This window comes from Corapipo altera, unplaced genomic scaffold, assembly GCF_003945725.1.
Source record: "Corapipo altera isolate COAL_440 unplaced genomic scaffold, ASM394572v1 23b, whole genome shotgun sequence".
Lineage (NCBI taxonomy): Eukaryota > Metazoa > Chordata > Aves > Passeriformes > Pipridae > Corapipo > Corapipo altera.
In genome coordinates this window covers 6,212,818-6,225,743 of record NW_020884885.1, presented here as the reverse complement: position 1 = coordinate 6,225,743, position 12,926 = coordinate 6,212,818, and the positions used below count along the sequence as shown (strand labels likewise).

General features: G+C 42.4%; 2 protein-coding genes across 27 annotated transcripts in view; one reads left to right on the top strand and one right to left on the bottom strand.

Annotated features, from left to right (window-relative positions):
• NUMB (NUMB, endocytic adaptor protein) overlaps nucleotides 1–7,240 on the top strand; it is a 90,571-nt gene extending 83,331 nt beyond the window's left edge. For 12 of the 21 annotated variants that reach the window (XM_027642377.1, XM_027642375.1, XM_027642382.1 and 9 more), the window contains 4 exons: nucleotides 1,096–1,398; nucleotides 3,126–3,275; nucleotides 4,120–4,263; nucleotides 5,288–7,240. In XM_027642377.1, the coding sequence (XP_027498178.1) occupies nucleotides 1,096–1,398; nucleotides 3,126–3,275; nucleotides 4,120–4,263; nucleotides 5,288–6,003 (1,313 nt within the window). In that variant the 3' untranslated portion in view covers nucleotides 6,004–7,240. The remainder of the gene's footprint in view (nucleotides 1–1,095; nucleotides 1,399–3,125; nucleotides 3,276–4,119; nucleotides 4,264–5,287) is intronic. The other 9 variants (XM_027642388.1, XM_027642386.1, XM_027642384.1 and 6 more) reach the window with 4 other exon arrangements.
• A 1,198-nt stretch (nucleotides 7,241–8,438) lies between these two features.
• Nucleotides 8,439–12,926, bottom strand: part of PAPLN (papilin, proteoglycan like sulfated glycoprotein) — a 53,300-nt gene continuing 48,812 nt past the window's right edge. For 5 of the 6 annotated variants that reach the window (XM_027642370.1, XM_027642369.1, XM_027642371.1 and 2 more), the window contains 2 exons: nucleotides 11,532–11,707; nucleotides 8,439–11,008 (listed from right to left, as the gene is read on the bottom strand). In XM_027642370.1, coding sequence (XP_027498171.1) covers nucleotides 10,833–11,008; nucleotides 11,532–11,707 — 352 coding nt within the window. In that variant the 3' untranslated portion in view covers nucleotides 8,439–10,832. Of the gene's footprint in view, nucleotides 11,009–11,531; nucleotides 11,708–12,926 lie in introns of those variants that run through there. The other variant, XR_003527524.1, reaches the window with a different exon arrangement.

The following is a 12,926-nucleotide window of genomic DNA, read 5'->3' as shown; positions in this document are numbered from 1 at the left end:
AACTTTAATCTTTGTTTTCGTCATCCATCTGCTTGTTCCCGTACGTTAGTTTCAGAATGTGCTAAATGAAGCTTAAACACAAGGCCTTTGTTACTTGAGGGCATGAGTCAAAATCTTGACTCAATGAAGGTGTGTGAAATCCTTTCCAAGAAAGACTGATTAGAAAAGTTTCACTTGAACAAGCAGCTGCAACTCATGGGTACTGAAGCTTGCAAGACAATATAATTAGTTCCTCCTACCATTCCAGCTCCTCAGAAATCTCTAGTCTGACTCCTCTCTTTACCAGATTTCTAGTTGTTCTGCTGATATGTCAAAAAAAAAGTAATTGTTTTTCTTAAAACGTTTGGAAAACGATATAGGTAAAATAAGAATTCATACCTGCATAGTGAGATTTCCCCTTGTCCTGCTGTGTTGATAATCCCCAAAGCCAATTCATTTATGAGTGAGAGAGAGTTCTCCTAGAGATGGAAAACTCCCCATTACTATTCTATTATTTCCTGGAGGAGTTGGGGTACTGCAGCCTGAGCGCTGAATGCAGTCTAACTTGTTAAGTGCTGCTGCTACCTTTGGCCTGCTGAAGCTTGTGCAGTGTGTTTGGCTGCTGCTGCTGATTCTGCAGGGCTGACAGGGTGGCTTTTGAAAGAAGGTGCTAGAGCTGGTTTCTGTTCCCTGTTGCTGCTGAGCTATGGCACCCTAAGTCACTTAATACAGTTCGTAGTAATATTTTGGCCATGGTTCTGTGTGAGGGAAAGTAGAGGTCTCAAACACACCATACATTTTTTAGTCTTACTCATAAATGAATTGCAAGTATTTTTAGAGCTGGGGTCTCAGGAACAGCTAGAAAGAATACATATGTAAAGCTATCATTTCTGGGAAGTGGCCTTAGTAAGCTGTGGAGCCTGGATGTACGTAAAGTGACATGGTAGAGACCATGGAGTTATACAGAACTGAGTTTTCTGCTGTGCTATTAGAAACTCATTTGGTAGAGTACTGGTTATGCAAATTCTTGGAATTTCTTCAAAACAAATGGGAATAGGGGCAGGCAGTTGAACAGTACTTTGCTTTACTCTTCTAACCTCACCCTGTTTCCTCCAGCAGTTGAAACAGAAGTGAAAACAGTAGCACCAGGTGCTGCACCAAACAATACTGCCCCCTCTTCTGGCTCACCAACCTCTCCTACTGCTGAAGTTGCTGCCTCTCTGGATAAAGAAATGAGCAATCCCCACGCTATCCCACGGAGACATGCCCCTATAGAGCAGCTTGCCAGGCAAGGGTCTTTCAGGGGCTTCCCTGCCCTTAGCCAAAAGATGTCTCCTTTTAAACGCCAGTTGTCTTTGCGAATAAATGAGCTGCCTTCAACAGTGCAAAGGAAGACCGATTTCCCCATGAAAAACTCAGGTAAAACCAAATGGTTCCAGTGAAACATTAGCTTATATTGTCTGTTCCTCCTTTCTTTCTCTGTGGCTTCAAATAACTCCTTATTTTCTAGTAAATCCTTCTTCTTCGTGTTATCATTTATCATGAACAAACATGACTATGTCACAAAAATTCTGCTTTTGAAATAGTCAAGAATTTCAAATGTACTGTCCACATGCAGAAGACAAAATATTCTAATCACTGTCTGAAATACTGGATCACAGCTTGAAGTGCTCCAGGAATGGGTGTTGGTGAATTAGTAGGTGCTGGCTTTTCCCTCTGAGTCACTGAACCAGTTCTTCCACTTACTGTCAGGGCATCCTGAGAGACAAATCCCTTCAAGGCCTTAACCACTTGTCAGAGGATCATGTGATGATTGACTGTCCTTCTGCCTGTCTGAATTCTTTCTGAGAACAGTGAAATTGCTTTTCACCTTGCATTAAAAGAAACTTAACTGTTTAAGTTGTACAGTTTCCACATGATGGTAGTGCGGTTTTCTAAAGTCATCCCAACATAAACAGCTGGGATGCTCAGTACCTTGCATAATGTCCTAGAGTCCCCTTAACTAGGTTATCCTGGAGGCCAACTGTACTCTCACTTAGCAACGGGGCTTGTTTTGGGATTCTAAGCTTTGAAGTAAAAATCACTGTGACAAAGGCAAACTCAACAAAAAAACTTACTCTGACTCCTTGTTTAGTGACCTGTGCTTTAAGACCAGCACTGAGTTGATTAGTTTTACAATAATAGTGCTCTACTCACTAGTGATACTCAATGAGCACACTACAGTCTGAATTTTTCATGATTCAGAACAATTATGATGCATGTTTCCATATATACCACTGCCAGTGATGCTTACTGTCACACTACATGCACTGTATTGGACCATCCCTCAAAGAAACAATTTTTGGGCATGCCTCCCCTTATGTTTTAGGTATGGTGCATGTTGAGTCCAACCATCTTACGTTTCTTACACTATTTGTGCTTGATTATGCCTGCTTATGTCAGTTCTGTGCAATGAAGGACTGATGATAGGTACTTTTGATAAACAATGCAATTAGTAATAATGAGAACATCTGGTACGCTGGCAGCTTTACTCCAGATGTTACTTTCTCCACATGATGCTGATACTTGGTTTAAAACTGAGTGTCCATTTTATTTGAGCATTCGTTTTTTGCTTTTATGATTCTAGCACAGGAGCTGGGGATTTTGGCTACTGCTGAACTGGAACAATCAACATTCTAACTCCAGAATTAACTTGCTGCTCTGCATTGCTGTCAGCACATTTAAACTTCATGTAGTTACTGTAGAAGCATGTTGTTGGAACACTTAAATCTATCATAAGTATTTTTATTTCACAGAGTGCCAAATCTTAATACCAAATCCTTGATATTTTTAGCACTTTTTAATACTGAAAGATTTAGATCTCTACTAAAGCTATAGAAAACCCTTTTACTTCTGCTATGAGCATCCTTTAAATTTGGAATGGTGATCTCCTTACTCTCTTGACTTAGTCACAAAATACACTAATGTGGTGTTCTATTTCAGGTCAGATCGTCAACACTAATTTTAAAAAAAGCTGTCATGCAAATCAGTAGCAAGACCATCTAGGACATAAGGGAACTAATTATGTTTCAGTTTCACATTGGTATTTGTAAATTGCTTCTGTATCCTTTAAACTTCCCATTTAATGAATTCTGTTTACATTTTAGTCCCTGAGGTAGAAGGGGAAACAGACAGCATTAGTGCCCTGTGCTCTCAGATCACCAGTGCTTTCAGCACACCCTCAGAAGACCCTTTCTCTTCGGCCCCCATGACAAAACCAGTGACAGTAGTCGCACCACAGTCTCCTGCCTTTCAAGGTTTGTGATTTCTTTGCGTGCCGCGGTCACGCTGGATTAGGCTTGAATGCACAAAATGTTGCTTTCCAATAACACGTGGTCTTAATTTCTTGTGCAAGTCCTGTTACCAGTATTTTGGGTGAATGCATCCGGCTTTTTTCATCCTGTCTGTTTAGTTTTTCTGTGGTTTTGTTTGTAACAAAAAATTCATGCACCTACCACACGATAGTTACCTGTAAAAGGGACTGGCATTGAGATAATGGCTATTTTAACATTCTACCTCCTGAACTGCAAAAACCTTACCAATTGTGTGTCATAGGAACCAAATCTCACAAGAGAAGAGATTTTGTGCCACCACAATTACTATTTTTCACACAAATTCTTAGATAAGTTGTGGTGAGATAGAACTCATAGCAGCTGCTAATCTTCATTTCACTGCTGTGCCTTTATGCAAGTTGTGTGAAAAAAGAACCACTCCATGTTAAATGTTGTTATTGTTACTTTGTATCTAAAATGTGTTCTTTTGAATCTAAAATTAACCATACAGTAACTTCTGGTGAACCCTTTCTCTTCCTTATAAAAACAACAAATTTAAGTTCCATTGGTCATCAGAATTCAAGGCCTCTTAAAATACATAATTAATTCTCAATCCCACAATTCTCTTCACAAGTATTGGCTTGGTGAAATGGAATTTACTACTTTTATTGACTGTCAGTCCAGTTTGGCTAATTTACACAAACCGCTGTCATGTGGAAGTGTCTAAAATTGTTGTATGTTGATAGGTATGACCCGGCCTACTAATATTCCAGTCACGTGCATGCCTTGCATGAATTAATCGCACTGATGTTGTCTGCTCCCATTTTAGTTAATGGCACTGCCTCTGCCTTCTGTGTGCTTGCTGCTAAACCATCCCAAGCTGCTGTAGTGTCCACAGCTATGCCAGTTCGTGAAACCAATCCTTGGGCTCATGCTCCTGCTGCTAATACTGGAGCTGCAGCCGTGGTCACTGGTAAGATTGGAAGTAGATCCGGTGCACTGCTATAAGAACTTGGATCAAAAGCATAATTAAGCCCTTGAGACAACTGTCAGTGCCACTTAATGGCAAGTGGAAGGAACAGGAACAAAAGACGGAAGTAGTAGCCTTTTGCACGAGTGGATGGAGGGAAGCGATGAACTTGCTGGTTCTGGGTCTATAATTTGGACTGATTCTTATTTTGGCAGCATTTTAGAAAATTCAGTGCTTAAAAAGGAAGTAATGAAGTTGCATGTGTGTGTGTGTATGAAGGGGAAAGAATCGATGTGTACCCAAATTAATTTTTGTGTGTTCTTTCCACTAACGTGCATAAGGATGGATTAAGTTGGCTGCTTAAAGGCTTTAGAGGTTCATTTCCCCTGTTTAGTAAGTTTAGTCTGTTCCTCCAGGCCTTGTCTGCAGTTATACACGGTGTAGGGAGGTGCCTGAAATGGCTGCCACCCATGTGGACACGTGTTGTAGAAGGCTACAATCTTAACTAACGTAATTTCCTGGTGTAAGAGCCACTCAACAAGAGAAACTTTGCTAGTGAAGTAGTAGGTTCTACTTGGCCTCCTAAGAGCACCAGACTTCGTCTTTAAAACAGTTTCTATAGCTTTGTGTTGTAAGTCCACCAGTCCTGGCTGTACGTTCAGCAACTGATACTCCCCAGTCAGATGAACTAGTGGTTATGGACTACATCACTGCCACCAAGTTATGAGTGCAGGCTCATAACTGCATGCTCTTCTGCGTACCCTAAAGTCTCAGATGTCTCCTATGAAGAAAAATACCCATAAATCTGCATTTTAGCAAAAAAGCCCTTATCTACCCCTTCTTGATAAATGTCTTCCTAGAACAGAACAGTGCAGTGGATGCATAAAGATGCTTCCAGTGTTGGTAGCATCTTTCAGTCATGGTGGGAGGAGGCCTGTCTGTCCTTGTGTATACCCTCCAGCCTTTCTAACTTATGAAAGAGTGAGGAGCGGAAATAACAGTGACTTGCCCATGCTTTTCTTCCCAGGCACTGAATGGAGCAGCACCTCCTCAGGTGCAGCCTCACCAAGTCTCTTCCAAGGAAATCACAGACGTACTCCCTCAGAGGCAGACCGCTGGTTGGAAGAGGTCTCAAAGACTGTGAGAGCCCAACAGCAGCCAACCTCAGCCCCAGCCCCACAGCCACTGCTCCAGCCTCCTCCAGCAGCTCCAGCTTCCCAGTCAGCACCAGCCTTCCCAGTCAGCACCTTCATTGCACCTCAGCCTGTGCCGGTGGGTGTGGTACCGCCCATGCAGCCAGCATTTATTCCAGCTCAGCCCTATGCTGTAGCAAATGGGATGACCTATGCAGCCCCAAGCGTCCCTGTGGTTGGAATCACACCTTCCCAGATGGTAGCCAACGTCTTTGGTACTGCAAGCCACACTCCAGCAGCCCACCCGCATCAGTCCCCCAGTCTTGTCAAACAGCAGACGCTCCCGCAGTACGAAAGCAGCAGCGCCACAGCCAGTCCTTTCTTCAACCCCCCTGCGCAGCACAACGGCTCCACAGCTTTCAACGGAGTCGACGGTGGGAAATGGGCTGCCGAGGACAAGCATTCCCAGCCCCCCGTGGCTGCTCCACAGGTAGACGCATTTGAAGCACAGTGGGCAGCACTAGAGAGCAAGGCAAAACAGCGCACTAATCCCTCCCCAACCAACCCCTTCTCGAGCGATTTACAGAAGACATTTGAGATTGAACTTTAAGCAGTCCTATGGGGGAGATGGATAAATTGTACATTAGGATAGAGGGATAAAGGGAGCAAAGGGGACTGTTTCTGATCAGTTTGCTTTGTTAATCCCAAAGGTCCCTTAAAACAAAAATGGGTTAGAAAGAGGGAGCATTATGGGGAGGACATAGACATACAGAGAATTTAATGTGCAGTTCTTAAAAAGAATCCTGGAGTCACCCCAGTCTGCATTCCCTCCTCACTTGGAAAGCTGGAAGTTGAATGGAGGAAATAAAGGCACCCAGTCCCAAAGCCTGTTCTGCAGAAACATCAATCATCTCACACAGAAAGGAAGGCAGATCTTTGTACCTGTGTCCTTCTGATGCCCTGCAAGTCCTGGATGTTTCCCCCTCAGGGAAAAATGGGTTAGGGTGGGGGGGGGGTGGATATGGATGGGATGTTGTCACCTTAGCAAAAGCTAGGTTTGTGGAAAAAGTTGAGCTTCCATTTTGAGTAACAAAGTGAATATTATATGTAAAGAATAAAGTAAAGCCAAAATCTTTATTTTTATGCATTTAGAATATTTTAAATAGTTGGATATTAAAAGCTGTATGAGTTGTAAGTAATCTTGCCAAAGGTTAAAAAAAATGGGGGTTGGATGTAAGAAATTGTACATAAGATTGATTTATCTCTGATTCTTATTGTAAGTAATATTGGGGGGGTGGAAAAAGGGGCTCTAGCTTGTTCTTGTATCTGTTCATTGTAAGTAGCATATTGCAACAACAATCACAACCAATAAGTCATTATATCGTAGTTTTAAACAAAGAAAATTAAAGAACAGTATTGTCATGGTTCGAAAACCATGGGGAAAACTTACTGTTTTTTATTGGAATCAATCTACATATTCTATATAGTATGGTTTTTTCCTTTCATATATTGCTGCAGTTTCTTTGTCTTAATCTCTTGGTTCTAACACTACTGTGACAACTTACTGTAATCATATCTATATCCTGGGACTGCCTGGGAAATCATTTTATGTTTGTCTGTCAATAGTTCTTAGCAGTTTTTAACTTTGGTTTTGTTTTTTCCCACTGATTTGTGAAACCTTGTGGTTAAGGCTGCAGCTGGTCCAGGTTCTGCCTCTGGTGACTTGTGAAAACCATCTCATTTTAACTTTACTTTTAAACTTTGGCCTTACAAGCAAATGTAAGTTATATATATTTGTACTGATGATTTATAATCTGCTTTAACAGAAATAAATGTTGGTGGTAGAAGCACTGTCTGTGAAAGTTTCATTTCCTACCCTGATTCAGTTTTCAGTATTTGCCCTTCTGGGTATCTTCTGTGTTGTTAGGTGAATATAGGTAAGCCCTGCTTGCCAACCTAAAAGCTTAAGAATAATATCTTAACACCTCTTGTTTATTACAATGTAAGGTTACTTTGAACTTTAAGACTGAACTTGCAAAATATCCTTGTGACACATAACCATATAAAGCTCTAAAATGGAGGCCGTTACTGATAACATCAGATTCTAGGTTTGCATCCCTGCATTTTCTGTCACTGAATATTTAGAGAGACAAATATGAGGACATTAACATTTAGTAAGGGCAAAGAGGAAAACTCGCTTTGTTTTTCTTTTCCCTACTACTAAAAGGAGCCATATGAGATGATGGTGTGTTTTCACTCTGTTTCTGTTCTTCCAGTGAGCTCATATCTACCCTGTTAGTATGACTGGTTCTCACTGCATTCTTATGGGCACCGTGTCAGTTTAGACACAAGGAGAAGTCAGACTCTGTAAAGTGAAGGGGAAGAAATGCTTCCTTTGTCTGCCCCTTGTATTGGAGCTTGCCAGCAGCTTCCATTTCCAGGCAAGTACAGTGAGTCACACAGCGACACAGTCTAAAAACCGGTGACTTTTTACAGATTTTTACCTGTTTTCAGTATGATATGAATAGTAATGGAAACACTCCCTATGGTATTTGAGTTGGTATTAATGCTTTTTTCAGCTTCCAAAAAGCTAACATAGTTGTAGACATTTATAGCAGGAAATAAAGTAGCTATAAGTTATTCTGTTAGTTTCATATCTTTCACAGTAAGTGCCCCAAGATAGCTGAAAATAGCCCAGTATAGCTACACCCTTCTCCTGCCCTAGAGATAAGAACTTCCTACAATCCATTGTTTAGGGAAGTAAATGAACATCTTGATTCTTGGATAAAAAAAGTAAACATTGAGTCAAGTGGTTAAGTAAGTGGTACTATAGAGAGGGAGAAGCTCATCTTATCAAATAGAAGAAATGTAAAGACCCATTAGATAACTTTTACAGTGACGGGCATGTATTTAAAGCAGGGAACTGCATGCCTGCCAATCTCATCCTTCCTGCCATGGTTATGCAGCTGAAAGGAGGTCAGAATAAACTCTCCCCTAAACAAAGCATTTTCAGTGTCAGAGTCCTGGCTATCAGAATGCAGTCTTGAGAAAGCACTTTCTGACCCCATCTTGTGTAACCACACAGCTTGAATGATAGCTGACTACAGAGAATATTTAAATACTCTAAAAATAGCGCCTCTGACATAGTAGAAAGAAATTTTATAGAACTGACTACTTATGCTGGGACAAGAGTCTGATACACCTTCTAACCATGCCCCTGAGCAGGTTTGCAGCCCTTGGCTACCCGTGAATGCCTGCCACATATAAACTGAGGGCTTCAATAAGACTGGAATTTACAGCGTCTGTGATTAGTCCTCTGGTCTCAAAAGACAAAATCCTACTATAATATCCTAAATACACAAAAAGGTGCTGGTCTGAGCTGTGAAATGCAAAAATATGTACAAACACAGTTAGAAATTTTCAGGACTATCTCATTGCTCTTAAATAGCCAGTGATTTCTACTTCAAAACTTAACTGTAACACTTGCCCTGCATTACAGCAGAGGAAGTTTTCCCTGATCAAATTAAAGGGTCTTAACTGCAAAATAAGTATTTTCTCTAGCAAACAGAATCTATCAGACCACAGGGAGAGACCCAGCCCCAAATAGCTGTGTGACTGTCACCTCTCACTCCTGTACTGGATTGCTTCTGCCTTCTCAGTTTTGTTCACATCTTTAAGCAGTGTGTTCAGTCCTGAAGCCACACCTGTGCCGGTGAGAGTGCAATCATCAGGTCAGTAATTCTTATTTTTAGGTTCATCCGAACTGATTTACTGGACTTAGAGTACAAACCAGCTTTAGGCTGTCAGCCTGAGGATTTACACCTATATATTGCTGGTGCTCTGATGGGTACTGAGTCGGGACTGAAGGAGTGTGGTGTGAGCACAGTCCTGAATTAGCTGCTTCCTTAGAAGCCTTAAAGTAACACAAGTAGAAGACAAAAGTAAAAAAAACCCATCCACCACCCCTCCAAACATAACATCAGCATCTACACACCAGTCTCCTAATTTGTAGCTACATCTATGCAAATAATACATGGGTAATGATGCTAATTAGTATGGTCAACCCATCCAAGTCTCAGCAGGGAGTTTAGAATGAAGAAGAAGGGGAGTGTCAGGGCTGATGCTTGGGTAAAACAATAGTGTGGAAGCTGTAAAAAAAATGCTTTTGCTCAGATACTGAAGATGCCCAAGGGCCTTTCCTGGTTTAACAGGAATATAATTATATAATCTCACCTTCCGCCCTCTTAATGCCTGAGACTTTCAGAGCCTCATCCTTGTTATGTCTTGAAATGAAGGATACTTTTCAGCTACAGCTACTGTGCATCTGGAAGTCCTAGCTTGTTAGCCCATCGCAGCAGGCATCAGCCCAGGCCACATGCAGAACCAGGCTTTCCCTGACTTACTTAACTAACTTTTTCCTGGAAAGCCAGGCCATCCAGGACTTAACTGAGACTACAGCAGATCATTGGGAGGTTTATTCTGTCAAGTCAAATGCACCTACACATGTATTTCTATGTGTATACTATTTGTTTCCTCCAAGCTGAAACTCAGCACAGTGCTACCACCGACTCCAGTTTTGCGATAAATTGAACAGCACAGTTCTGGTTTGAGGAAAAAAAATTATTTGTGTTGAGCCTTCCTAGAATGAATGATATTTAAACTGCAGCATCTCAGAACAGCTAACAGTGTTGGCATATTCATGTAAATTACCCCTTACATTCACAAAGGGCTAGAAGTATTTTTCTGTTTTGTCTTAAGTTTTCTGTGAAGCACTGTTCCTGTGTTTCACTCCAAAGCTGATTATAGTCAAGTAGAAACCAAACTGACCCTACTAGAAATTTGTCTAAGGTCTACTGGAATAAAACAGCTACAGTTACCTGACATTGCAGCTGCAACCCCAGAGCTAGTAAGCCCCTGGAACCCAAACACTAATTTTATATGCATCCAGCTGTTTCTCATTTAGCTGTTTGCATTTAGATGGAAAGCGCTTCTCAGGATTACAAATGTTCATTGCTCATTAGTGCTTTGGTTAAGGTGGTTCAGGCCCAATTTCAAACACTTCAGAGATTATTTTTTTAAGAGCGCTTCTCTCTCTTGCTTGTATAAAGAATTGGTGTCTCCCTCTTTCATGTTGGTTATCTGCTTTCTCTAGTCACATCATCCTTACTTTCCCAATATTATCTTGTTATGTGAATGACAGCAACTACCCTGAAGAGATGGATTAGGTACAGCAAGGCACACAGGGGGGAAAAGGAGTTTACAATAAACTTGAGGGTAGCGGGTCTCCCACATTTGAACCTTTACACCCACTACACACTGTTCAATTCACCCTCTCGAGCAGCAGCGCAGAGCTCCCAGAACAGTCCCATGCAGTCAAAGAACAGAGTTCAGACTTCCAGCCTGTCCTGGGTCACCTGTACTTCGTTCTGGGGGTGTCTGTCACCCGCGGTGATGCGGTGTGCTGGCCTGCGGTCGGTGGCGAGCACAGCTGGCACAGCAGAAGCTGGAGTAGTATTCGTTACCACAGAGCTGGGCCTGCAGGATCAGGTCACAGTTGGCGAGGTGGGGCTGGTCCACGCACTCTCTACTCAGATCCACAACATGACTCGTAGTAGCTGCAGTCAAGCAAAAGGTGAACCAGCTGTAAATTTATTCTCAGCTTGCTTTTCCCTCCCAAAAGACACAGTATGTTCCTGCTTCCTCCACCACGCTGGTTCTGAGGGGATTGTTTTAAATTTAGTCCAACATCAGGAATGAGATGATGAGTTTCAAGATGAAACTGACACCTCTGGTGAGGTACAGGAGGAGAATGCATTTTCAGGGGCTGACCTCCTGACAAGAGACCACTCAACCTACACTTTGTGTAAGGTCAGCTGGATGGTGTCCACAGTCCAACTACAAACCTTGCAGCCAACTATTTGGTCAACCAACTATGGCGTTTTGGCCTCAGGATATTATTTAGGCTCCCAGTGCCCCGCTTTGCACCATCCTACTTATCTGCCCAGGGAAAGCAGGCTCCTGCTGCTCCCTAAAGCCCAAGGTTGGTGGTGGACTGGCACACGCAATGGGCAGACTTATAATAGCAGCCAAGATACAGGGACTGTGCAGGGAGAAGCAGGAAGACCAGGCTGTACTCACTGCTAGGCCTGTTCCTCAGCACTTTCACCTCTGTGCTGGCACTGACAGAGTTACTGCTGCTGTAGGCACTGCATGTGTAGGATCCCTCATCAGCCTCTTGGACGTTGCTTATGATCAGGCTTCCATCCTGGGACAGGTGGATGTGGTGGCCATCCCCCCGCATGGGGACTCCGTTCCTGTGGTGAAAAACATGTTGTATCACTATTCCCACCCATGGGGGCTAAAGGAGCTCTCTGTGCTCTTTGGAAACTGATGTTCCATGAAAGGGGAGAATTTTTACAAATTCAGCAGGAAGTAAGAAGAAATCTCTAGCCACAACTTGTCCCTACAATTGTGTAGTAACACGAGCCTGAGGGAGTCTGGAGTCTACATCCGTTAGCCCACAGTCTGCGTGGGAGGTAGCTCGCTGTGTGCTCCATATAAAGACATTGCCCTTTCCACTAGTACACATTTTTGAGGTCTGAGGGACCAAGAAAAAATCCAGTGTGCCTTTCCCTCCCTCCAGGTTGTGGTCTGGCAGTACTTGTTTGGCTGGCATTGATAGCAGCGCATATTGCTTGAGGAGCATATGGGGTAGTGAGCAATGTGCCCTCTTTCCTCTCTCTTAAAAGTTTCTTTAAAAAACCAGCAAGATTGTGTCTGTTCAGTTCCTCCTGGAAGAATCTGTGCCCAGCAGGAAAACTGCCTGAATTGTGAACTCCTAGTTACCAATGAAATGAAATTTGTTTCACTGAAAAGGGTTTCGTTCAGACTCTGAAACATGCAACATTTTGTAAACTCGAATACCAAACATGTATGGAAGAAAAGCTCTCTTTGTTAGATGGCCCACTTCAGTCCTAACCCTCAGAGTAGAGGGATTTAAACAATTACCACTCCATGTCTCTGGATACTTCGTAAGAAGGCTCAAAACAGAACTGATTATTGCCAAACAGGAGAAAAATCCCCACCAAACACTTGCACAAATTCAGAGTTTCCCAGTAAACAATCAAGAGAAGAGGACAAAGCTTTTCACCTTAAAACACTTTTAAATCTCCCTTGCTTCCACTTAAAAGTACATGGAGAGAAGTATTCCAGCAGGAAGCTGGGAGAAGAGTTGCTGTTACTGTAGGGGCTGAAATGTTTGTTAGGGCTAGGCAGAGAGGGTTTTATAAAGAGCAACTAAAGGTTTTCCTCTGATTACTCATTTTAGTTCTTGCTATTGTCATGTTAACTAGCTTTCCAGCACAGAGCCCTTCTGAACTCCGTGAAATCTTTGTTAATGTTTGCTTTCCTCCTTATTTGACCAGAACACAAACTTGATGACTCTGCCACACCCCACAGGGATCTTGGTAACTAACATCCAAGTTGTTTAAGAAAGGGTAGGTGATACCAGTTGGGCTGAGAACTGTGGTCTCT